This window comes from Xiphias gladius, unplaced genomic scaffold (genome assembly GCF_016859285.1).
Source record: "Xiphias gladius isolate SHS-SW01 ecotype Sanya breed wild unplaced genomic scaffold, ASM1685928v1 HiC_scaffold_1480, whole genome shotgun sequence".
NCBI classification, from domain to species: Eukaryota; Metazoa; Chordata; class Actinopteri; order Istiophoriformes; family Xiphiidae; genus Xiphias; species Xiphias gladius.
In genome coordinates this window covers 325,001-347,692 of record NW_024401811.1, presented here as the reverse complement: position 1 = coordinate 347,692, position 22,692 = coordinate 325,001, and the positions used below count along the sequence as shown (strand labels likewise).

Below are 22,692 nucleotides of genomic sequence, written 5' to 3'. Positions count from 1 at the left end.
ACGAAGACGTCAAGCTGCAGCTGGCGTTGGCGTCAGGAGGACGTGAAGTCTTCTGTTAATGAGTGACGCTGTGGACAGACAGCTACTGCGTCCTCACAGACAGAGGTAAAGAAAACATGGAGGACGGCAGCACGCGCGTGGATCCGCGAGAGACAGAGACAAAGCTGAAAAATACCTGCATCGCATCTTAAAACGGATCTCAGACCTGTTGGATCCAGTTTTTCTCTGAGGTCTCAAATTTTCACTAGACTTTGTTTTTAAATAAAAAAAACAGACAAAAAAATGAAAAATAATAAAAGACTTTATTAGAAAACATTATAAACTTTATTTACAGCTGAGTGTTTCAGTAGTGAACAGGTAGCCTGGTCACATGACCTGGGCAGCAGCTGAATCTGATTGGTCCACTACAGTGGGGCCGGGGCCGGGGCCGGGGCCTGGCTCCGTTTGGCCGGATGTCCCTCCTCCTCCTCGTCTCCTTCATCTCGTCTTCGTTTCCTCCTGGAGGAACCCGAGGCTGACCCTGCCTCCTGTAGCCGAGAGGAGTCAGGGGGCGGGTCGCGTGCGGTTACCGTGACAGCAGCAGCAGCGTCTCCAGCGGGGTACATCAGTCTGTGAGCCGTCTCCACCATCACGTGATCCTACAAACAGCCAGAGGTGGAGATCTCCTGACTTGTAGTCCAGAGACACTGGGTCCTACATTTCCCATAATGCACCTGAACTAGTGTCTTTCATTACGGCCATGTCTTTAAACTCCACACTTCCATTGGTTTATAAATGAAACCAGTGGTTTGTTTTAAAGCAGCTTTTTTGTTTCGCAAAACACAAAAACAGGAGATTAATTTTAAACCTGATCAAAGCTTCACTAGAAGTCCAGAAGCTGAATCTGGATCTGGATCAGTAAATCAGAACGGTCTTTCTTCTTCTTCCTTCCTCTCCCATGAATCATCTGACGACCCCTCAAACCAGGACCACAACCTGACCTGAGCTTAACCTTATCGTAGAACTGTAGGTTGTGGGTCAGTTTGTGCTGATGTAACCCTGATGCAGTACTACAGTAGTATTACTGCAGTACTGTGTACCAGGTGGAGGTAGTTACCTGTAACCAGGGGTGCTGCAGAGCTTCCTCTATAGTCATCCTCTTACTGGGATCAACGACCAGCAGCTTCCTCACCACATCCTTCGCTGTAACACACACACACACACACACACACTGACTGTACACAGGCTTGACAGGGTGGTATCACAGTAGTATCACAGTAATACTGCAGTAGTACCTTGGTCGGAGACGTCTTTCCACTTGGACTGAACCATATGAAACTGTCCCCTGATGATTTGATCGGTGACTGACTGTTGATCAAAACTCTCATGAAATGGGGGATAACCACCCAGACTGAGTGAGAGACGGGTAGAGAGGAGAGACAGGTAAACGCTTAAGGCAAAACTAGAAACAGAAAAAATCCATCAGGTCGGTCAAACATTCAGTGAGAGACAGACAGACAGACTTAGGGTGAGACAGGTATGAGGGACAGGTGAGCCTACCAAACGAAGATCAGGACTCCAAGGCTCCAGGCGTCCACAGCGAGGCCGTATCCTGTGGTGGAGGCATGGGTGAAGACTTCAGGAGCCAGGTAAGATGGAGTCCCACACAGAGTCCTCATCAACACGGCCTCCTCCAGGATCCTGGACTGGTTAAAGTCCGTCACCTGACACAGACACAGAAACACACACTAGTTCCACTATCCCTGTGAGGACACCCCCCAGTGATGACTACACAGTGACCTCCTGTGTCCCAGTGAACCGGCTGCTACTCCTGTTATGTAAATCCCATCCAGAACCTCGTCCCTGGACTTTCATGTGGATCTGCTGCTTTTTATCAGCTCAGTCTGAAACTTTACTGTGAAAATGGGGGAAGTTTCAAATGTTTCTGCTGATCTGATGGAAACGTAGACACCAACATCCAGGCCTGACTGAGAACCACCATGACTAAATCCTCCATCAGAGAGAGACCCTGTAAGGCTCAGTCATGGTCTGTTGTGATCAGGTAAAGGCGTCCTGTTCAGCCCCCCCCCCCCGGTATGTCAATCCTGTCCGAGTAGGGCTTTAGACATATTTTTAGAATAAAGACGATGAAGATGAAGGTGTGTGTACCTTGATGAGACAGACGTCGTCCTGTGAGGACAGCAGGATGTTCTCTGGTTTCAGGTCCCTGTGGATGATCCCGTTACTGTGGAGGTACTACACACACACACACACACACACACACACACACACACACACACACACACACCCCTCACTGTATACCTGTTTACTCTGACTTCTGTGAAGGATTTCACTTTTTAACCACTTTTGTCCGGAAATCAGCTCAACAGCAAAGAATTAGTCCTCAAAAGTCGTTAAAATAAAGGTTAGACTGTAGAACACAGACTTCAACACAGTCCAGTCCAGTTCTAGCAGTCAGACGTCTTTTTTGCCTTCAGCTTCTCCAACAACAAACTGACACACCATCCTCTGCTCCATCAAATCTCTTTTACTAGAAATCTCCCTTAAATCCTCATGTTTACATTCTGCCGACAAAGACGGACTCGGGGGCCGACGGCGAGCCCTCGCCCTGCTGACCTCTGTCAGCTTCTCTGATGTTTCCACTGTTTCAGATTTGTGTTCAGTGATTAGTTTCTTCTGAAGACAGAGACAGAGATGATGAGTTTGATGGTTGGAGTCTGACGCTGACAGTAAATCACATCCAGACCATGGAGCTACGTCACCGTCTGGGTCGGTGTTGACAGACGTTTACTTGTTACCATGGAAACAGCAGCTCGGGCTCAGCTCACCTGGACCGCTCTGAGCATCTGGTAGAAGTAGAGTTTGGCAACAGACTCGCGGAGCCGCTGCTGAGACTTGACTCTGTGGAACAGTTCTCCTCCCTCCATCCTGAGCACAAGGCCGAGACAGAAAAACACCAGACTGGCCCTTTAAATAAAGTTGTGACAGTTTGAAAAGATGGAGACAAACGTCAACTCACAGCTCCAACACGATGTAGTAACTGTCCTCCGTCTGATAAAAGTCCTCCGTCTTTATGAGACAAGGCTGCAGGACAGGACACAAGGAGAGAGGACAAGAGACAAGGCCAGAGAGAAGACAGAGAGGAGACGAGGAGAATAGGGAGGAGAGAGGACAAGACAGGAGACATGCAAGGAAACAAGGAGACAAGAGAGTAAACAAGAAAGGAAACAAAAGCGACAAGGAAAGGAGACAGGAAGACAAGGAGAGAGGACAAGAAGACAGGGAAAGAGAAGACAAGAGAGGAGACATTTGATACGGTTGTTGTCAATATAATATTTCTGCCTCTTCTTTGTTGGTCTTAGACTCACATGGTCGATCCTCTGGAGAATCTCGATCTCTGTCTTTGCGTTTCGTGTCGCTGTCTGTGATTGGACAAAAACACACAGATCACATGATCACCGTCCCTTCTTGTCATCGGTCCAGAGGAACATCAGCCTATTGACAGCTTAGTGAAACTGCATGTTCAGACGCCATGTTTGTAGTTCTGCTACTTCAGTCAGTGGAAGGAAACAAGGAAAGGTAGAAGGGAAGGAAGAGAGGAGGATGTCTCAGCCAATCAGGGAGCAGAGCAGCAGACTCACCCCCTCAGACTGAAAGTTCTTCTTGTTTATTATTTTCACTGCAAATTTCTTGCAGGTCGATCTCTCGAAGGCCAGTTTCACTTCCCCACACACTCCTCTGAAACACACACACACACACACACACACACACACACACACACACACACACACACACACACACACACACACACACACAGAGTATAAGCTGTGATGCAGGGTGCAGGAAGTGACATCACTGTGGTATGAAGCTTGCCAGACTCACGTGCCGATGCGTCGAGTCAGCAGATATTTCTCCTGAAGCTCTTTAGGTAAACTGGACTGATCATCAGACATGAGATCAATGAAGACAAAGACTGAGGACGCAGAGACAGACAGGCAGAGAAAGAGAGAGACAGACAGGATGAGGTGAGTCAACCAACAGTATTCTTCATTATCAATACATCTGACAGTTATTTTTGTTAATAATCGATTGATTAATAAGTGAATAAAAAATAATAGTGAAAAAAAAATAGTGACAGATAGTGAAAAAGCCAACAGGGTTCTACAGGGTTCTGCAGGGTTCTGCAGGTTCACAATGCCATTCAATATGTTTCACCATTGTACTGATAAAAGTATAAAGAAGTGAGTGAAAACCAGCAAAAGTGACGAGGCTGCTGATTACATCATTAATCAGTCGTTCAATAAGCAGAAGGAAACTGATGGATTCCCCAACTTTATTTAACACCGCTGCCTACAGCAGGACACACTAGACATTTAGGATCAGACCTTTGTCTGAGGAAGGTTTAGGATGTTAAGACGTGCAGAGTTCTGGTCCGTCACACATGAACAAACTGACAAACCAGCAAATATTCACGTTAGAAGTTGGAGCCAGTGAACCCTTGCCCGTCAGAGCCCCTCAGGTTCCCTCAGGACCTCTCTGGTTCCCTCAGAGCCCCTAAAGTTCCCTCGGAGCACCTCAGGTTCCCTCAGGACTTCTCTGGTTCCCTCAGGGGTCCTCTGGTTCCCTCAGGACCTCTCTGGTTCCCTCAGAGCCCCTCAGGAGCCCTTCAGGTTATGTCTGGCTCCCTCAGAGACCCTCTGGTTCGCTCAGAGCCCCTCAGAGCCCCTCTGGTTCCCTCGGGCCCCTCAGAGCCCCTCTGGTTCCCTCAGAGCCCCTCAGGTCCTCTCTGGTTCCCTCAGAGCCCCTCAGGTCCTCTCTGGTTCCCTTAGAGCCCCCCAGGTCCTCTCTGGTTCCCTTAGAGCCCCCCAGGTCCTCTCTGGTTCCCTTAGAGCCCCTCAGGTGCCCTCAGGACCTCTCAGGTTCCCTTCAGATCCCCTCAGGTTCCCTTCAGATTCCCTCAGGTTCCCTTCAGATTCCCTCAGAGCCCCTCAGGGCTCCTCTGGTTCCCTGAGGACCTCTCTGGTTCCCTCAGGGTCCCTCAGGGTCCCTCAGGGTCCCTCAGGAGCCCCTCAGCTTATCTCTGGTTCCCTCAGAGCCTCTCAGCTTATCTCTGGTTCCCTCAGAGCCTCTCAGCTTATCTCTGGTTCCCTCAGAGCCTCTCAGGTTCTCTCTGGCTCCCTCAGATCCCCTCAGGTTCCCTTCGGATCCCCTCAGGTTCCCTTCGGATCCCCTCAGGTTCCTTTCAGATCCCCTCAGGTTCCCTCAGGACCTCTCTGGACCGCTCAGAACCACTTAGGACGGTAACCCAGCCCTGACACTGACTTTAGTCCTGAACCATTTCTGACCTTTGTTACGTTGTTCAGCCAGAGCCAGAACGGCGTTGTTGACGAGAGGAAGCTTCCTGTTTTTACCGATCAGGATCCCGTCTACAAACGTCCCATTATTACTGTAGTCCTCCACAAACACCTCATTGCCCTCCTGACAGACAGACAGGCAGAGAGACATGCCGGTTCCAGTCAGACTTTACTGGGACTCAAGTCACATATAACCAGTCAGTAAACAATAGTAGTATTAGTAGGACTAGTAACGTGTAGTAATCTCACTCTGTAGATCCTAAAGTGTTTCTTGCTGTAGATTCTGAACTTTTTGGATCCTCGATCATCAGGATCATCGAGGACGTAGTTACACTTGGAGTCCCGTCCAAACAGGTACTGCTCGTCTAGACAGTCTGTAAACAAACAGTATTAGAACTAGTATTAACTTTAGGCCTGCTGTAAGGACTAACAGTAGTGCTAGTGCTAACAGAGCTATTTTTTCAGCTAGTATTAGCACTAGCCTCCATGCTAGCGTGTTAGCAGGGTATAAACGGCGAACTGACCGTGGCTCCTGAAGCCTTGGGCCATGGGCAGCAGGCGGCCCCAGGGTTGTGGCTCCGGCTCCTCGGGGACGGACGGCAGGGTGACAGGGATGGTGTCCATGCTGCTCAGAGTCCCTGAGCCGCTGGACGACTGGCTGCCTGAGGTCGGCCCGCTGGAAGAACTAGAACCAGGCTGGGACTGGGACTTAGACTGGGAGGGGGACTGGGTGGACTGGGCCTGGGATGGGGACTGGGTGGACTGGGCCTGGGATGGGGACTGGGTGGACTGAAGTTGGGTGGCAGACTGGGGGGACTGGGGCCGGTCCCCCTCATATGGAACCTCTTCAGACATTCTCTAGCTCTGCAGATTAGAAACATTAGAACAACACATTAGATCATACTGGTCACACTGGTCACACTGGTCACACTGTACATCTGTGAGCCTGTGGCCCCCTGCCCCCCATTCAAAGTACGTAGAACCTCCCCTGATACCAACACTGGGACCGGTATTAGTACTAACTATGGTGAATTTATGCTCCGGTTTCACTACAGTAATTATTACACTACACATCTTCCCCAGCAGAGGGCAGAGTAAACAGCTCAGCGCTATACCGCATTTAAAAAACGTACAATTTAAGATTAAATTCCTTTATTTTCAAAGGTACCATGAATTAAAACAAGAGTGAAGACTCGTTGCAAAGATCACAAGGGCTACTCTTCCATTCGGCCAAAGCTTTTTATCCTCCAGCCTCCAGTTTCACTACACATCCATCTCCGCGCCAAACTACCTTTAACAACTATACAATTTAAAATATTTTGCCTATCTACTCAAAATACCAAAATACAAAAGCAGAATGAAACTTTTAACAAAGGTCATATAGACGTTTCTTCAATTCGGCGCAGACTCAAAACTTTTTCAGAGGGATCTCATAAATCTGAACCTCTCCTGTCACGTCCGACCAACTATGAAACCGCAAGCAAACGAGGCAGCGTTAAATTCGATTATTTCCAATGGAGTTCGTTGTGGTTTAAGATGGTTTCACTACAAACTGACCGGGTCGGAGCTGCACGCGGGGAGTGATCCGGGACCAGAACCATCCCGGCACCGTACTGGTTCACAAACCCCGCCCACCACCTGTCAATAACAGCTGGGTGAAGATACCCATCTGACTCTGACCCAGAAACGAACAACCCGGTTTCAAGTCCGGATCCACATCCGCTCTCAGCCCTCCGACCTACTTCTCATCACCGCCAGGAAGAATCGTGCCGAGCCGTGCCAAACCTGGCGAATGCTTTGACATCAGTCAGACACTCACCGGGTCAGGCTCTCCGCTGCAGCCGGACTCTCCTCCGGATCTCTGCAGGTAAAGTAACTGGACCGAAGACTGTAAGACAGGACACGTGTGGGACAGTTTTACCGGGATCCTGCAGGGACCGTACTTCCTTCTACCGTATTTTACTTTTTTTTCTCATGTGATGGTCCAAGCCAATGAGAAGTTAGTAGATAGATCACGTGAGTTCGAGCTGTCTGGTGTGTTTCCGGGTCTGGTTTTGTCCTGCTGGGGAGAGACGGCGGGACCGGGAGGACGAGAAGATCGATAACGTGAACGTAGCGTGTCTCTGTCCACCTGTGGCTCCACCTGTGGCTCATCATGTCCAGACAGAGGAGTACCAAGACCCTGATCATCGCAGACGGTGAGTCCAGGCTGCAGCTGGTCCAGGTTCAGGCCAGATCCAGAATCTGAACGGTGTCCGTTTCTGAATATAAAACGTCGCAGTCCAACTGGAACCAGGAGTCACCGCTTCCTGCTGCCTGAGCTCAGGTCACGGGGGAAAGTGCTGATAGTAGTTTTTTATTCAAAGAACAGAGAAGTTTTCTGGGGAAAACTTCAGAAACTTTCACGTGAGACTTGAGACAATGAGACAATAGATCTTTGTCCACACTGACAGAGTCTCCGGGTGGTTTAAGTAGTGAGCTCTGTCCAAAGTCAACCACCTGGACAACATGAAAACAGCTAAATCTCTTTTCAGTTAAACACCAAAACATCTGGTGAGGAGTGAGACAGTCAGTCTATAACATCTGCATTTTATCATCAGAGTCCTGATCTGTCCTGATCAGACAGATCCACATTTAAACTGACGGATCGCAGAGAAAGTGAGAGGACCACAGGTCGTCTTCTTCACTTCCCTGTCTCACAGCTCCGACCCTCACTGAGCCGCTACAGCTTCCTTTAGTACAGTCTCAGTTGTCCCCGAATACCTGAGACACCGAGCTGCACTTTCACAGGTAGGCACTGAGACGCTGAGACGCTTTAACATTTACACACTGAGACGCTGAGACAGATACACACCACTCATCAGTGGGTATGGACTTGGCTGACTTCCATCTGAGGTTTTAGCTCGTTGTGTTCTGGTGCTTATCTTGATTTGTGTTATGACCTAAAGACTCTGCTGGTCCAGTGTTTCCTCCACCATTGCTTGGGGGGAATACTTGTTGTTATCGGTCAATTTATGTGCACTTGTCTCCTTTTATCTCACCGAGAGTCTCTGCTGCGTCTCGTTGTCATTTCGTTTGCGTTTCTCTCCTCTGCTTCCTGTTTCACCGTGTGTGTCTCAGCCTCCGCAAAAACCACCACAAAGACAAAAATACTAAAAAAGACATGTTATTCATCTAGTAGTCATTTTGCGTCTCTTTCGGTCTGGGGGTCCTGTATAGGAGGACGGGTCCTTCTGGGCCCATTTTCTCGTAATCCGTTCCTGGTTCAGACACTGGCTGGCGTGGTGTTGAATTAACGGTGTCTGAGGAGTCCAGGATGGTAACTGCCAGTTAAACAGGTAGGAAGCGGCCCCTTTGTCTCGCGATGACCCTGCCGGGTTCAAGTCCAAAATGATCAGATATGAACCAGCTCATTTACTTTACTGACAGAAAGAAAATGAACGCTTTCTCGAAACTCCTGGTCTCTGTCCGCTGGATGATGTTTTGGTTTTTTAGATGCTCGCGATGGTGAAAAGTGAAACTGCGAAGAGTCGATACACCGGGTGGAGACCTACCAGAGTCCAATCTGTTTAACCCGAACCCTCCTCTTCTCGTTGGGTCCCAGAGCCTCAGGAGCAGGACAGAGACACAAAGCAAGTTTTATGCTAAACGCATGAACAGATTAGAATGAGGACCGTGGACTTTGATCATGTCCAGTATGAACCGGAGGGACAATCAGTACCGCCAGGTCAAAACCACACCTGTGGTTCTTGACTCACAGACACGTCCGTGGTTGGAGGTGAAGGACAACGGACGGTCTGTACTGAATCATCCTTTTTCTTTTTATTCTCCAGATGAGGAGGTGGAGGCTGCGGAGCTGAACCCGTTCTCCTTCAGAGAGTTTCTACGCTGGAAGAACCAGGATCCAGACCATGGCCAACAGCATGACCAGGACCAGGATCAGCACGAGGAACAGACCCACAGCCAGGTATGAAGACTACAGAGTCTGCAGCAGGACTACATGACGTGCAGAATCTCTGACTAACTGTCTGCGTCCTTAGTCCAGCAGCTCTCAGAGGCTGTTTGATGTCGGCAACTTGACCTTTGACCCCGATGTCCAGAGCTGTTTCTTCTCCGAGCCCTCCCTGGCACCACAGGTAAAGTGACATCATCACCGACATCATCCCGCACCAATGTTCGGCTCGTTGCTCAGATTTCCGTCCGACTCGATCCCGACTCGCTCTGACGTCACGCGAACGAAAACAACCATAACCTCACCGGTTCGAGGCGGCAGGTTTTAGAGCCAGGTGCTGCAGGGCATGATGGGAAACACCCAGCTGTCACCTGATCTAAGAGCTGATCGGTTCAGATGTTTTATAGAAAGGCTCCGATTATTTTCTACGAAGGTTCGTTCTGTTCACGGAATAAATGTGACTTTTATCGGTCAGAGGCCGAGAACGTTCAGATTACAGAACATGGTTCTGACAGTTACCTGAGTTTCTGTGCGGCTCACCTGAAGGTGTCTCTTCAGGTTGGTGGTTTTCTTCCCACTGGTTTCCTGACAATAAGTTACTACTCACTCACTTTTTCTCCTGGAAGCGTTTGAAGTGGGTCCAGCTGTCGACCCGTTTCAACGACAACAAAACGGGTCGACAGTTGGACGTGGGGGGACGTAATATTTCGCACGCTGTTTCACAAAGACATGACTGGGTAGTGGACTGTCTCTCTGTCTGTCCAATCAGGAAGAGGAGGGGTGGGGGCGGAGCTTCCAGTCAGGCGTAGACAGCACCTCCTCCCTCTGCACAGAGGAGGACGAGGAGGACGAGGAGGAGGAGACCCGGTGAGTCAAGTCTGTCTCAGATTTATATCCATGTCACTCGGTGTCCGGTTTCTTAGGAACCCCCAGCTCAAACTGAGTCAGTTCGTGGAGGCTGATGTTCATTATACACACGGGTGTTTCTGATATTCAGCCTCCCCTCACTGATTTAAACAGGGTGGACAAAATAAGAGAAACAGCTGTGTGTATAACACAGTACAGTTCAACAGCTGCACAAACTCCATCCTCCAGAACTGATCATCAACACAATCTGAACGTCATAACTCCTGAACCTTTTTAAAAATACAAAACTTGACAGTTTTGATGTTTTCCTCAACATCTCTGTATAAAACAGGTTCTCCTCCAAACCCGAAGTCCTGCAGAGAGGAGGAGGAGAGAACTATGAAGGAGATGACGAGACCTCCACGGCTGAACCAGCCACCTCCAGCAGGAGGAGGAGCAGGACGAGCAGCCAGATACAACAGGTAACACACAGAAAACGTCCTTTCTTGGGAGGACTTCCAGGTCAGGCTTAAGTGGGTTTAGTAAAATAACCCTGAGAACATTTCAGATAATATCAAAGTGTGTGTGTGTGTCTGTACATGAGGGGAAGCAGGGAAACTGTGTCTACAACAGAGAATAAGAATGAAGGGACACAACAAAGCAACGTTAGCTTCCGTAGCTCCCCGACCCACGAGGTGATTGAGGGGGGTGGAGTCGGCGATGCTAGCCTACCAGGTGTACCGAACGAACTCGGGGACGTCAGGCGGATTAAACCAGAACTGTGCAGAACAAACGACAGACCGGACGAAGCAGTGAAGCAGTGACAGCACCACAGGCAGCGGCAGCAACACTACTGAAACTGCTCTCACAGCGCCAGACCAGCATGGAAGGACGGGCTCGCGGGGAAAACATTGGGATCTACCACACTTGAAGAGGTGGAGGGTAACAACAGCCGCAGTTTCCTAGAAAACCTGCTGAGGGACTCACTAGATTTTTCCACATGATATGTAACTCAGAATCGAGAGCACACACAGGGCCCTGGCTCCTAAACCCCCCGACCCACAGGCAAAGCCCTGGTCTATCGTTGCCAAGTTTGCGAGCCGAAGGGCACAAGAAGAGTCGATCCGTAAAGCTTGGCAGAAAAGAGAGGTCTTCCGCTTCCACATGGGCCACGTCCACCCACCCACCGGCCTTAAGAGGCATGTTGAATATTCTTAAGTAAAGATGATATTAAAGGGAAAAAAAGTTCAGTTCCAGGCCCTCCAGCCAGCAAAGCCACCTGTATCAGACCGCAGCAGAGGCGACAGGAGTCCTGGCTTCATGTGGATTTCCAAGCACCATCATACCTGCCCCAGCCAGCCCGCACCAAGGGGAGAGAGAACGAAGCAGCGAATCAGAGAACGGAAACCTCATTTTCTGATCGATTCACGGCAGTGACGCTCTAAAGCACAGATAAATGTGCCGAAAGTGACGTCTCTTGACAGAAAATGACAGAATTGACAGGACTTGTTGCCTTAATCCGAGGCTAGGTCCTTCAAAACAACCTACTCAATCCTCCCTACACAAGAAACCAAAGGTTCTCATGTCAGTACTGGTTGTAATAAAGTTCAGCAGAGATCCCGTCCACCAGGTCGCGATTACACCCATTTCTCCCAGTCACATGCTGTCTATTCCAGAATCCATTCTCATTATTATTTTTAAGAGATTGCCATAGAATACATTAGTGTGAGACAAGAAGTACTGACTTGTCTGATCACGTACCCATTTTCTTATTGTTGCAAATTAGTAATAACCCTGGAAATACACTATGGAGGTTAAACTCAAATTTCTAAACAATTTCCAATTTAATAAACATCATAAAAATGTTTCTAGAAGAAAATGATGAGGGCGAGGTCGGCTCGGAAATCGTACGGGTTGCACTGGAAGCCGTTCTCTGTCTTTCTGGGCATGTAAAAAGAAAGAATCTTACTTTAAAACTAAAGGAAATTAGGAATGAAATAAAGATTCTGTTGCAAAAAAATAGAAAAAAAGATTATTCATACGAAATAAAAATATTACAAATCTGGTTCAAAGTTTTCAAAGGTTCTAGCAAGGAAACTACAAAAGCAACGGGCGGATAGCACAACTTACTAAATTAGGGGCCCAGGCTCTAATAACCTTTTTATTCAAGCAAAATGAAATACAAATTACTTTTCAAAATTATTATGAATGATGATATATACACACCCACATTGGGAAAAGGAATCCCTTGATTTACCGACCCTGTCAGAAAAAACCAAAACACAAAATGAGCAGCTGAAATAACAGAGGAAGAGCTGAATGGTTCGATCTCTGGGTCCAAGTCACCTGGTCTGGATGGTTTTTCTTCTGAAAGGTGCAAGACTTTCCAGTCTGAGTTAGTACCAAGTCTTCTGTAGACATTTAACGCAGCTTCAAAAGATGGGAGAATCCCGCCGACATGGAGAGAGGCTACTATCTCCCCAAGGAGGGAAAAGACAGACTGGAGAACGGTTCATTTAGACCAGTTTCGGTTCTTAACACTGATTACAAGTTATACACACCAATTCTTGCCAAGAGAGTTGAAAAGGTCCTTCCCCATCTTATCCACACTGACCAGACAGAGTTTATCTCGCTGATAATATCAGACGTTCGCTGCACATATTGAGTCATAACCCAGAATGTAAATCACAAGCCTCATTGGTCTGGACGTGGAGAAGGCCTCCGTTTTTGTGTAGAGATAAAAAATAAATGGACACCATTAAATTAGAACGAGGCACGAGACAAGGTTCCAGAATGCCGCCAATGCCTTTAGCGTTTAGAACCACGATCTGCATAATTCATCGTGAAATAAGGAGGGAACAGGCCACACCTGAACATGAAACTGACTGTCAGTCAACTGTCCAATTACTTTTGAGCCTCTAAAATGAGGGACTGTAAAAATAGCTGTAATTCCTAAACGGTTCATGTGATATTCTTGTTAAAACCCTTGAATTAAAGCTGAAAGTCCACACTTCAGCCACATCCTGAAGGTTTCGTTTCAGATCCATTGTGGTAGTGAACGGAGGCAGAGTTATGAAAATTGTGTCACTGTCCAAATACTTCTGGACCTGACTGTGTATGTGTATTTATATCATTATAATTATTTATATTTACTGTTTACTTAGCTTCCTGCATTTTGCTTTTACTGCCTGGTGAAAAAGTTTGGAACATTTGTGAAAAGCTGAATTCTTATTAAGTCAACTTATTAATATGAGCTGATGTCATGACGATGACTCGTTTTCACCCTGATAACTAAAATAATTGTGTGTGTGTTGCAGCTGAAGGAGGAGAACACGGTGTTGAGGAGAACCATCAGGGAGCTGCAGAGGAGATCAGATGCTAGCGAACGCAGGTGAGCTCCTACCAATCACACGACAGCACCGACTGACCAATCGGAGACATTTACCCATCATGCCTCTGTCTCTATACCCCCCGTCAGGATGCTGGAGCTGTCTGAGGAGCTGCTCCAGAGGAGGCGTCGGGAGGAGAAGGAAGCTCAGGACCTGGAGAGCATGGTTCACTCTGTGGAGCAGAACCTCCACCTGATGACGGTAGGTGCGCAGTGTGGGACGGCCGCCCCGCGGCCTGACAGGTGAGACGTCTCCCTGCTGATCTGACAGCGGGACGTACAGAGACCAGCTCCTGTCCTCTCTCTCGCATGAACACGGCTGGTGGGTCGATGCAGGAACGTGGACCTGCAACCTAATTACTAATTAATGAGCAGAGTCTCCCCGTCTCTGTCTGTCTCTCCGTCTCTGTCAAACAGAAGCGAGCGGTGAAAGCAGAGAACAGTGTTTCCAAACTGAAGGTGGAGCTGCAGCAGCTGCAGGTGAGTCGGAAACTTTTATTGATTATCGATCGGCCGATCAGATTTTAAAGAAATCCGTCCCATCATTCCACCGACGAGGGGTCAGAAGCACATGAACATGAACCGATATGATAAACAGACATAAAACAGATTTGCGTTCTTCCCTTTTGATGCTGAATCAAGTTTGGTGATCCACCTGAGAGCCGCTCACCTGCAGAGCAGGGTTCCAGTGGAGGAGCAGGTGTTTTCAGTCGTCATCAGTTTCATCGCTTTCTTTTCTTCTATAAAATCAGCTCCTCGCGGTCATGATGAGCCAGCTGACTCACCTGGCTGCACAGGTGTGTCAGCTGTGTCCACAGACCTGTGGACCGTGTGTGTGTATCTCAGGTGGAGCTGGACTCTCTGCGGTCGGAGAACGACGGTCTGAAAGCGGCAGAGTCTCAGGTCGTCATGACGATGAGACAAAACGCACAGGTGGCGTCTGAGTACCTGAACAAGACAGCAAGCCACGCCCACTCCTCCATCCGGTCAGTACCTCCTGTCAGAACGACAGGTAGATCACTGAGAGACAAACAGATCGAAGACAGACAGGTAGACTACAGGCAGACTTGACAACCTGTTGGTGAAATCAGTGAAGTAAGGACAGCACCACCTTGTGGTTGTGTGCAGGCGTTACAGTCTTTACACAGTCTGTAGATTAAACGCTGTTTTATCCGGAACCACGGGTCAAAAGCGTGATAGAGTCTGACTGGATAAATTCAGTGTGATGTTCATTTCCGTCAGTACGACGTCCTCACACTCGCCACTCAGTGAAAAACTCCGTGAAACGCAACACTTCCCGCACTGATGTGTGGAAAGCGACTGAAGTGAGTCAGTGGTGGAGAACAGAACAGCTGTCGTTGCACTGACGGAGTAAAGGTGTGGAAATACTCGTTATACTGAATTTATCAAGACCCCGAATAAACACGGAGGACGTGTTGAGTTTGTATCAACAGATTAAAACGGGAGCAGATCAGAAGACACGGACTGGGACTGAAATATCAGCAGATATTAAAGCGTTATTAAACTGGAAATGATAAAGTGGCTCTTTCTGCAGCTGAGCTAAATCATTCACATTACAGGCATTAAAGGACGGATTCAAATTGTTTTGTCTTGAAACAATAGCCACAAGCCCACATATACACTGAAAGAGTTATCGTGCATTTAATCATTCTGTTGTTACTGCCCTTAAAGAGATTTATTCTTTTTCTAAGAGATTTTAATTGAAAAGATGGAGGACGAAGTCAAGTCCTCCTCCTAAAGTTAATCTGAAATGAATCTGAGGTCGTCATCAGTCTGAATTAGACTCAGCATGTGGAGATCTTCCAAAGTTACAGACTGTTGAGTACAAGTTTGCTGTTTACCTGCTGAGCTGCAGTGGAGGGAGGGGAACACTCAACTTCCTCTCAACTTTAGAACCAAGACCTCGGATGTCGACCCCCATCACGTCCATTAAATCTGGTTGAGAATGGGACCCTTTAAGGACAGTAGGAACAGGAGGGATGATTAACGTGACCAGTAACATTTGAGTGTACGTATGGGTATGTGAGTCTTGTTTGAAGACCTGAGCATATTTAACCTGAGCTTTAATCTGAGTCCGGATGAAAAACGGTTCCTGTCGATATTAAAGCCACTGAGAAGAACTGGAACATGATCCCAGAATGTCTCAGATGATTCTGATGACATTCATACCGTATGTTTCTCTGTGTAGGACACGAGACCGGCCTGATTAACACCTTTTGTGTTTTGGCCTGTTCATGTCAGAGTCCTCAGGTCTGTTTGATTTAACTACCAGATGGTGCCAAAGTCTTGGTCTCATTTCCTACAGGTGGTCTCTTAGCTTTTCATAAAGATGAAAAAAGACAAATATTTATAGCCTCTGAGCTGTAACCTGCCTGTCTGTCTTTGACCTACCTGTCTGTCTGTCTGTCTCTGACCTACCTGTCTGTCTGTCTGTCTCTGACCTACCTGTCTGTCTGTCTGTCTCTGACCTACCTGTCTGTCTCTGACCTGCCTGTCTGTCTGTCTGTCTGTCTATGACCTACATGTCTGTCTCTGAACTACCTACCTGTCTGTCTCTGACCTGCCTGTCTGTCTCTGACCTGCCTGTCTCTGACCTGCCTGTCTGTCTGTCTCTGACCTACCTGTCTGGCCTGTCTCTATCTCTGACCTACCTTCCTGTCTGTCTGTCTGTCTCTGACCTACCTGTCTGTCTCTGACCTACCTACCTGTCTGTCTCTGACCTGCCTGTCTCTGACCTGCCTGTCTGTCTGTCTGTCAATGACTTACCACTGTGTCTCTGAACTACATGTCTGTCCTACTGTCTGTCTGTCTCTGACCTACCTGTCTGGCCTGTCTCTATCTCTGACCTATCTTCCTGTCTGTCTCTGACCTACCTGTCTGTCTCCTACCCTGCCTGCCTGTCTCTGAACTACATGTCTGTCCTACTGTCTGTCTGTCTCTGACCTACCTGTCTGGCCTGTCTCTATCTCTGACCTATCTTCCTGTCTGTCTGTATGTCTCTGACCTGCCTGCCTGTCTCTGACCTGCCTGTCTGTCTCTGACCTGCCTGCCTGTCTTCAGTCAGCTGTTGGGGGAAGCAGACACTCTTCGTTTGGTCTCTCAGCTGCTGCAGTCCATCGACAAGATCTCCAACCTCAACACAGAGTCCTGAACTCTTCAAGGCAACTTCTACACCTGCTATAGACCCTTAGACCTCCTCCGGGCCACCAGACCCTCCTGTGATCTGCAGCTCGCCCCTAGACCTCCTCTAGACCTACTACAGATCCTCGTCTCTGATGGTCGGGAAGACGTGGTTGTCATGGGAACAACCCAGAAAGGACTTCCTGTGAGGGCGGCAGGTTTTTCGTCTGTCCATCATTTCTCACCTTTGCTGAACCTTTGATGACATCACAGCAGCTGGAGTACATCTGGTTCCTGATTGGTCAGATTTTTGGACAGTGTCTCCATCCTGACAGAAGATTGGAGACACAAAGACATCGCAGACGTATCAGTGACGCTATAGCAGATCTGAGTGTGTTTTTGATTTACAGTCTAATTACACATGAAGTTGAACTCGAGGAAAAACCTGCAGTTTGTTGTGGTTTCTAATCATTTGCTCTTCCTGTCTTTTGATTTGTCTTATGAATTCTGCAGCTGTAAACTCCTACCTGTTTTAGGACAGGTGGTCGTCCAGAAGGCCAAATGAACTCATTTACTTAGGACAAAAAACTAGACTTAGACTAAACCATCGGCCGTTTTCTGTAAAAATCAATGATACTTTTCACTTTATCTGCCTCAGTAGAGCAAACAGTCACGTTTTTGGCGGGAATTCAAAACTCTGACATCTGAAATGAATTCTACGTAACAGAGAAATAAATGTATGATCGTGGTTTAGAAACCACACCACCAGGGGGTGGTTTCACAACCACCACCTGGTGGCGTCTGGACCCAGGGTCACTGCAGGTCCTGGCGCCGAAGCCCAGAAGTTCGTCATCGGCTAGGAGAGACGGTTGGACTACATGACCCTGAAACTAGACTACATAAACCCAACACTAACCCATGTGAACCTGAGACTAAACTATATGAACCTCAAACTAAACTACATAAACTTGGGTCACCACAGATGCAGCTGATGAAGCCCAGGAGTTCAGACTAGGCCAGGAGAGACTGTCTTTCAGAACAGTTCCATCTGCAGATGTGCAGGAGGAGCCTACATCTGCATCTGGTACTGTCAGACCACTGATGCCAAGTGGGCCCTCACTGATCTGCAAATCTCCACCACCGATGAGGAGTATCAGAGTTTTCAAAAACAAAACCATCAACAAGTGAGTGTGAATCTGCATGAGGGGACCAGAGGTAACCCGGTGTGCCTGTGGTACAAGAAAGATGACTACGACGCCCCCATGAAAAGCCTCGGTGATCGTCAGTCTAGCAGCCGTTAAGCCGTCCGAGAGAGCCGGGGTCCAGGTCATCACAAAAAACCTCCACACAGGCAACAGTGGGGCCACTCAGTACCTGTGTTTTCACGCTGAGTCGTCATGGTAACAGAGCTGAGCACTTCCACTGAGGACAACCACAAAAAAATCTCAATTGATTTAAATCACTGATCTCAGACCAGTATTATACTACTAACATCAGGAATTATTAATGGACACACAACCTATGGTTTCACCTGCATCTGAAATATGCAGGCGGCTGTGGCTCGGGAGGAAGAGCGCGTTGTCCACTAACTGGAAGGTCGGTGGTTTGATCCCCAGCTCCTCCAGTCCGCATGTCAAAGTGTCCTTGGGCAAGATACTGAACCCCAGATTGCCCCTGATGTATCATCAGTGTGTGAATGGGGTGCGTTTTGAGTGGTCGATAAAACCAGAAAAATGCTGAGGAGTGCGGTCCGTTTGCCTCTGGTTTCATTTTATTGCTTTAATGGAACATAAAATCTGCAAATACAAAGGATAAAATAAGAGACAGAGCAGCTCATCAGGGGCAGTACATGAGTTCTTATGTGATAAGGTGGGTTTACTGTTCTAATTTTCACAGGGAAAACGAGTGTACATGTCTTTTTCTTAACACAGAGCACATACAGATTTAAATTGTGTGTATACTTACATTGTAGATCGAAATTGGAAATCGTTACTTATTTTGCAAATGCTTAAAATACTGTGCAGTTATTATGGTCTGCTGTATGGAAACAGCCAGTAAACAGAGAACTGAATTTACACGTCTGACAATGAAAACTAAAACTCTCTACTCTGTAGATTTCACGGCAGAGCTGTTGTACTGGCCTGCATTAGATTGTGCAGGTGTGCCTAATAAACTGAGTACTGAGCATCAGTAAGTTATATAAGCATTGTACGGTTGTGATGTGACTTTATTGGGTGATATTGTGACTGTTTTATTTACACTGTACACGTCCAAATAAACAAAGAAGAGTTCTCCCGTTTCCAGGCTCGGTTCAGTTTCTAACACCAGCAGGTACCAGCAGCCGGGTCGTGTTCAAACAAATCTACAACAGATTCTAACCAGTGATGCACTAACTGAACTTCAGGAGGAATAAATGTTCTCACCCGCTTCATCTTCTCCAGCTCCAAAGTTTCAGCTGAAGCTCCTCCTGCCCAGAGTTTCTGTGGAAAAAACTTAATCACGTTTTTAATGTATGAAAAATAAAACTGGAAAAACCATGAATATAGAGTAGGTCATTGTACCTGATGCTGAGAACAAAGTGAGCAGGACAGTCTGTTACTGCTGCCGTTATCAGAGTCACTGTTCAACCACCTGACAATAACTTTTATACCATGTGGACAAAAGTATGTGGACAGCCCTGTCCACATCCTTTGTTGGTTGGTGTGACTCTTATGGGAGCAAATCCCTGCAGCTAGACTCATGTCATGTCATGTTCAACTATCACAGGTACCAGACATGTTCAGGTGTCCACTAACTTTTGGACAGGTGTAGTCTAGAGCTAAACTGGACGTCCAGACTGTTCTTCTACAGCTGATGAAGGAGGTCAGAGGTCAAGCTCTCTTCCTCAACCTGCTGGTGGACGAGTGGAACTACAAATAAAATAACACCTGCGAGACGTTCTTCTTCTGTGGTTTATTAATAAACATCAGTATAGCGGATGACATCACAGTGTACACAGCAAACAGCCAATCAGCTGCAGTCGTCATGTGTCAGCGTGTGTGAACGTGTTACGGTGTGTGCGTCAGTGTGTTAGTGTTGGTGTGTGTCTTTTCAGAGTGTGTATTTGTTGTCTCCAGTGTGTGTTCCAGCTCTGTAGTTCACTCAGTTGTTTTCGTTTGTCGTCTTCTGAACGCAACAACTCCAACCTGAACAGCTGTTTGAACCGCTGACAAACACACACACACACACAAATTAATCACATATGTTAAGCAAATACATCATTTTTTTTCTTTATGTGTTTATGTGTGTTACTGTACTTACTTGTACTTTATCTCTGTGGGGACCAGTTTGAGTTATAGAACTTACGTTGTGAGGACATTTTGTCTGGTCCTCACACCTTCAAAGGCCTGTTTGAGGTTTTCAGACCCAGATTTAAGGTTCAGGTTAGAATCAGGTTTAGGTCAAGGTAAGGGGCTAGGGAATGCATTATGTCAATGAGTGTCCTCACAAAGATAGAAGTACAAATATGTGTGTGTGTGTGTTTGTGTGTACCTCCACAGCAGTGTCTCTCTGTTCTATAACAGCCAGATGTCCCAGGGTGCACCTGGTTGTGGTAATGGATGCTGTTGTTGCTATGGTAACAGAGGACCACGGATCAGCAGTGCTGTTGGTGGGCGGTGAGAGGTACGAGATACCAGACCAGGTCCTAACACACATACGCAGAGTGAGAGTGTTGTTGGTCATCCAGCAGTTAGATGCTACCAGATCTGCTGAAGCTTTTATTGTGAAGGAGCAACTAGCTGTTGTGAATATTTGTATCAGCCTCCTTCTCCGCTGCTTTACTGTCAGGTGGTACCTGCTTCCTGTGCAGGGTTTCTGTTCTGGTTTCGCTCCTGTCTCCATGGTAACGGTGCTGTCTTCAGAGTTCTGATGGGACGTTGCCTCGGTTTCTATGGAAACAGAAAAAAAGGAAAACCTCGTGAATGATGTGAGGCTGAAGGTGTCAGAAGGTCGAACTTCAAAGGTAGGTTCGGAACAGGGCCAAATGTTCGAATCAGGTGTCGAGCTCGGGTGCACCGGCAGGTCTGAGTCCTGCTGATGCCCGTTAGTTTACAGGTAAAGTCTCGCCGCCTGAGGAGACTCTCGACCGACCGCTACAACCAGCGAGGTGAGGGTCACGTGACTGACGGAGTCCGCCGAAGGCATCAGTAAACGTGTTTTAGGATTTCTGACCACAACTACGGCACCCGGAGCTCGGATGTAGAGAGACGACAGGCAACGGGAGAGAGAGAGCAATGCAACAGAGCTGCATCGTCTGCAGAACACGAGAGACTCAGTCCTGCCTGAGGTGGCCAGACTGGACTCTCGCTCCACAGGACCTTCAGGTTCTATTCACATCACAAAAGGAACTGCTGACAAGGCAGAAGTCTGGAAAGGCCCAAGTTCCTGTCCTGGCATCTTGTAATCCTGTAGGAACTCCCACATCTAACGGGCCCCAGAGCTGCAGGAGGCGTTTCTGGTCCGGTTGAGGCTGCTACTTCATGAAGATGCCACTGGAGCAGGCTAGCTAAAAGTCAAGGGTTAAAGGTGAAAGGTTACCTGCAGGTGTGAGCAGGTCGTCCAGCTGATAGAGCAGCTTCTCTGTCAGAGAGGCCAGTGATGTCACAAACTCCTCCCCCCGGACTCGCACACACTGCTGCACACACACACACACACACACACACACACACACACACACACACACACACACACACACACACACACACACACACACACACACACAGAGAGACACCCTCAGACTGATGGAAGGCTGCAGGTCTGACAGGTACTGATGTCAACAGGTGTCACGGGGACTCCTCCCCCCTTTTACCTGTAGCTCCAGGTGTGAGCAGCAGATGGCGCTGTGCAGCTGCTGCTGTCTGAGCTCCTCTCTACTGATCAGAGTCCGCAGCTCGTCCTCTCTGAGAGACGCTCGCAGCTGACGGACATTCACAGTCTGAGAAACAGAGAAACACTGACATATTTCAGACTTTCAGGAGGGTCACCCGGACTAAACTGAATCCTTACGTCCTCCGGTCCACACCTTCTCCTGCTCGCTGGCTGCCAGCGTCTCCTCCAGCTTCTTTTGGACTCCGCCCACCTCCTCTCTAAGCTCCACCCCCTTCTGTTGCTCATAGTTACTGATCAAAACTGAAGGTAACGCATGCAGCAGGTCCTCCAACACAGACAGCTGGTTCACCAAGTCTGACAGGCAGACAGGCAGACAGTGAGACAGAGAGAGAGACAGACAGAGAGAGAGACAGACAGACAGAGAGACAGGCAGATAGACAGAGACGGCAGTGACAGACAGACAGTGAGACAGAGAGAGAGACAGACAGAGAGAGAGACAGACAGACAGTAAAGACAGAGGCGGAGAGAGGGACAGGCAGAGGGACAGACAGTGCGTATAGTCTTTGGCCCATGTTTATTCTGTGTCTGCTTTTGTACTTTCATCTTGGTAAGACCCCGTTGAGTTGTAGACCGTCGGCGTGGAGACATTTTGGCCGGTCCTCGCTTTGCAGCAGACCACAGACATATACTCCCAGATACCTCGTACACAGTCATATTGGTACAGATGCATGAATGTCTATTAAGGCAGGAGGTCTATCCATCATTATCTTCATCAAAACTCACTGATTCTTCAACCCATTTTCCAGAAGTTTGGTTTGTTAAAAATGCCGGACGTGTTGTTGATACTGGGTGAGATTAAAAATATATTTTGTAAATAGCCACAGTAATATATATCTATAAAATAATGTTTAAGATGAACTCACCCTATGTAATTAGTCTCTAAGAATATTCTTTTTTCTTACTGCATCGTTATAGATAGATATTCATTAACCTTGTGTAACTTAAGTGTTAGGATGGTCACTTGACGTTTTGATAGCTGAAAAGAGGTAATACTTGTTGGGATTTATAAAACTCAACACGTTCCGAACAGTGAAATATTATAAAATAACTCCTGACCTGTGAAACGTGATTCCCTGTTGCTC

General features: G+C 47.7%; 3 protein-coding genes across 8 annotated transcripts in view; 1 reads left to right on the top strand and 2 right to left on the bottom strand.

Annotated features, from left to right (window-relative positions):
* Nucleotides 1-338: 338 nt before the first annotated feature.
* On the bottom strand, nt 339-7,383 carry chek2 (checkpoint kinase 2). 3 transcript variants are annotated; one of them, XM_040123188.1, is made up of 14 exons: nt 7,174-7,383; nt 5,879-6,218; nt 5,604-5,728; nt 5,346-5,478; nt 3,883-3,973; nt 3,642-3,738; nt 3,369-3,422; nt 3,020-3,084; nt 2,829-2,928; nt 2,149-2,235; nt 1,540-1,703; nt 1,275-1,441; nt 1,097-1,182; nt 339-638 (listed from the first exon to the last, which is right to left on the bottom strand). In XM_040123188.1, exons 2-14 carry the CDS (start codon nt 6,207-6,209, stop codon nt 405-407), a joined length of 1,734 nt encoding a protein of 577 aa, XP_039979122.1. In that variant the 5' UTR covers nt 6,210-6,218; nt 7,174-7,383; the 3' UTR covers nt 339-404. The 3 variants fall into 3 exon arrangements, with proteins under 3 accessions (XP_039979122.1, XP_039979124.1, XP_039979123.1); XM_040123190.1 differs by having other exon boundaries at nt 1,275-1,390; nt 7,174-7,379; XM_040123189.1 differs by lacking the exon at nt 7,174-7,383 and adding an exon at nt 6,912-7,053.
* Nucleotides 7,110-19,133, top strand: entr1 (endosome associated trafficking regulator 1). Of its 4 annotated transcripts, none has more exons than XM_040123194.1 (10): nt 7,110-7,221; nt 9,188-9,321; nt 9,400-9,490; nt 10,076-10,173; nt 10,505-10,634; nt 13,470-13,543; nt 13,631-13,742; nt 13,958-14,020; nt 14,387-14,526; nt 16,622-19,133. In XM_040123194.1, exons 2-10 carry the CDS (start codon nt 9,266-9,268, stop codon nt 16,710-16,712), a joined length of 855 nt encoding a protein of 284 aa, XP_039979128.1. In that variant the 5' UTR covers nt 7,110-7,221; nt 9,188-9,265; the 3' UTR covers nt 16,713-19,133. The 4 variants fall into 4 exon arrangements, with proteins under 4 accessions (XP_039979128.1, XP_039979127.1, XP_039979126.1 ...); XM_040123193.1 differs by having other exon boundaries at nt 7,117-7,552; nt 16,622-19,132; XM_040123192.1 differs by having other exon boundaries at nt 7,118-7,552; nt 9,395-9,490; nt 14,293-14,526; nt 16,622-19,131.
* A 506-nt stretch (nt 19,134-19,639) lies between these two features.
* ccdc180 (coiled-coil domain containing 180) overlaps nt 19,640-22,692 on the bottom strand; it is a 33,047-nt gene continuing 29,994 nt past the window's right edge. Inside the window, exons 32-37 of the mRNA XM_040123173.1 lie at nt 21,744-21,904; nt 21,531-21,656; nt 21,260-21,356; nt 20,517-20,610; nt 20,213-20,366; nt 19,640-19,886 (exon numbers count right to left, since the gene is read on the bottom strand). Coding sequence (XP_039979107.1) covers nt 19,743-19,886; nt 20,213-20,366; nt 20,517-20,610; nt 21,260-21,356; nt 21,531-21,656; nt 21,744-21,904 — 776 coding nt within the window. The 3' untranslated portion in view covers nt 19,640-19,742. The remainder of the gene's footprint in view (nt 19,887-20,212; nt 20,367-20,516; nt 20,611-21,259; nt 21,357-21,530; nt 21,657-21,743; nt 21,905-22,692) is intronic.

What these genes read in the sequence shown, in the direction of transcription:
- chek2 (XM_040123188.1), bottom strand. Translation starts at nt 6,209, where the DNA reads ATGTCTGAAGAGGTTCCATATGAGGGGGACCGGCCCCAGTCCCCCCAG. An exon ending in ACGACGTCTGTCTCATCAAG is followed by an intron (nt 1,704 to 2,148) that starts GTACACACACCT and finishes TGTCTGTGTCAG; the next exon opens with GTGACGGACTTTAACCAGTC. An exon ending in TGCAGCACCCCTGGTTACAG is followed by an intron (nt 639 to 1,096) that starts GTAACTACCTCC and finishes GGCTGTTTGTAG; the next exon opens with GATCACGTGATGGTGGAGAC.
- entr1 (XM_040123191.1), top strand. Translation starts at nt 7,510, where the DNA reads ATGTCCAGACAGAGGAGTACCAAGACCCTGATCATCGCAGACG. An exon ending in GACGAGGAGGAGGAGACCCG is followed by an intron (nt 10,174 to 10,504) that starts GTGAGTCAAGTC and finishes TGTATAAAACAG; the next exon opens with GTTCTCCTCCAAACCCGAAG. An exon ending in AGAACCTCCACCTGATGACG is followed by an intron (nt 13,743 to 13,957) that starts GTAGGTGCGCAG and finishes TCTGTCAAACAG; the next exon opens with AAGCGAGCGGTGAAAGCAGA.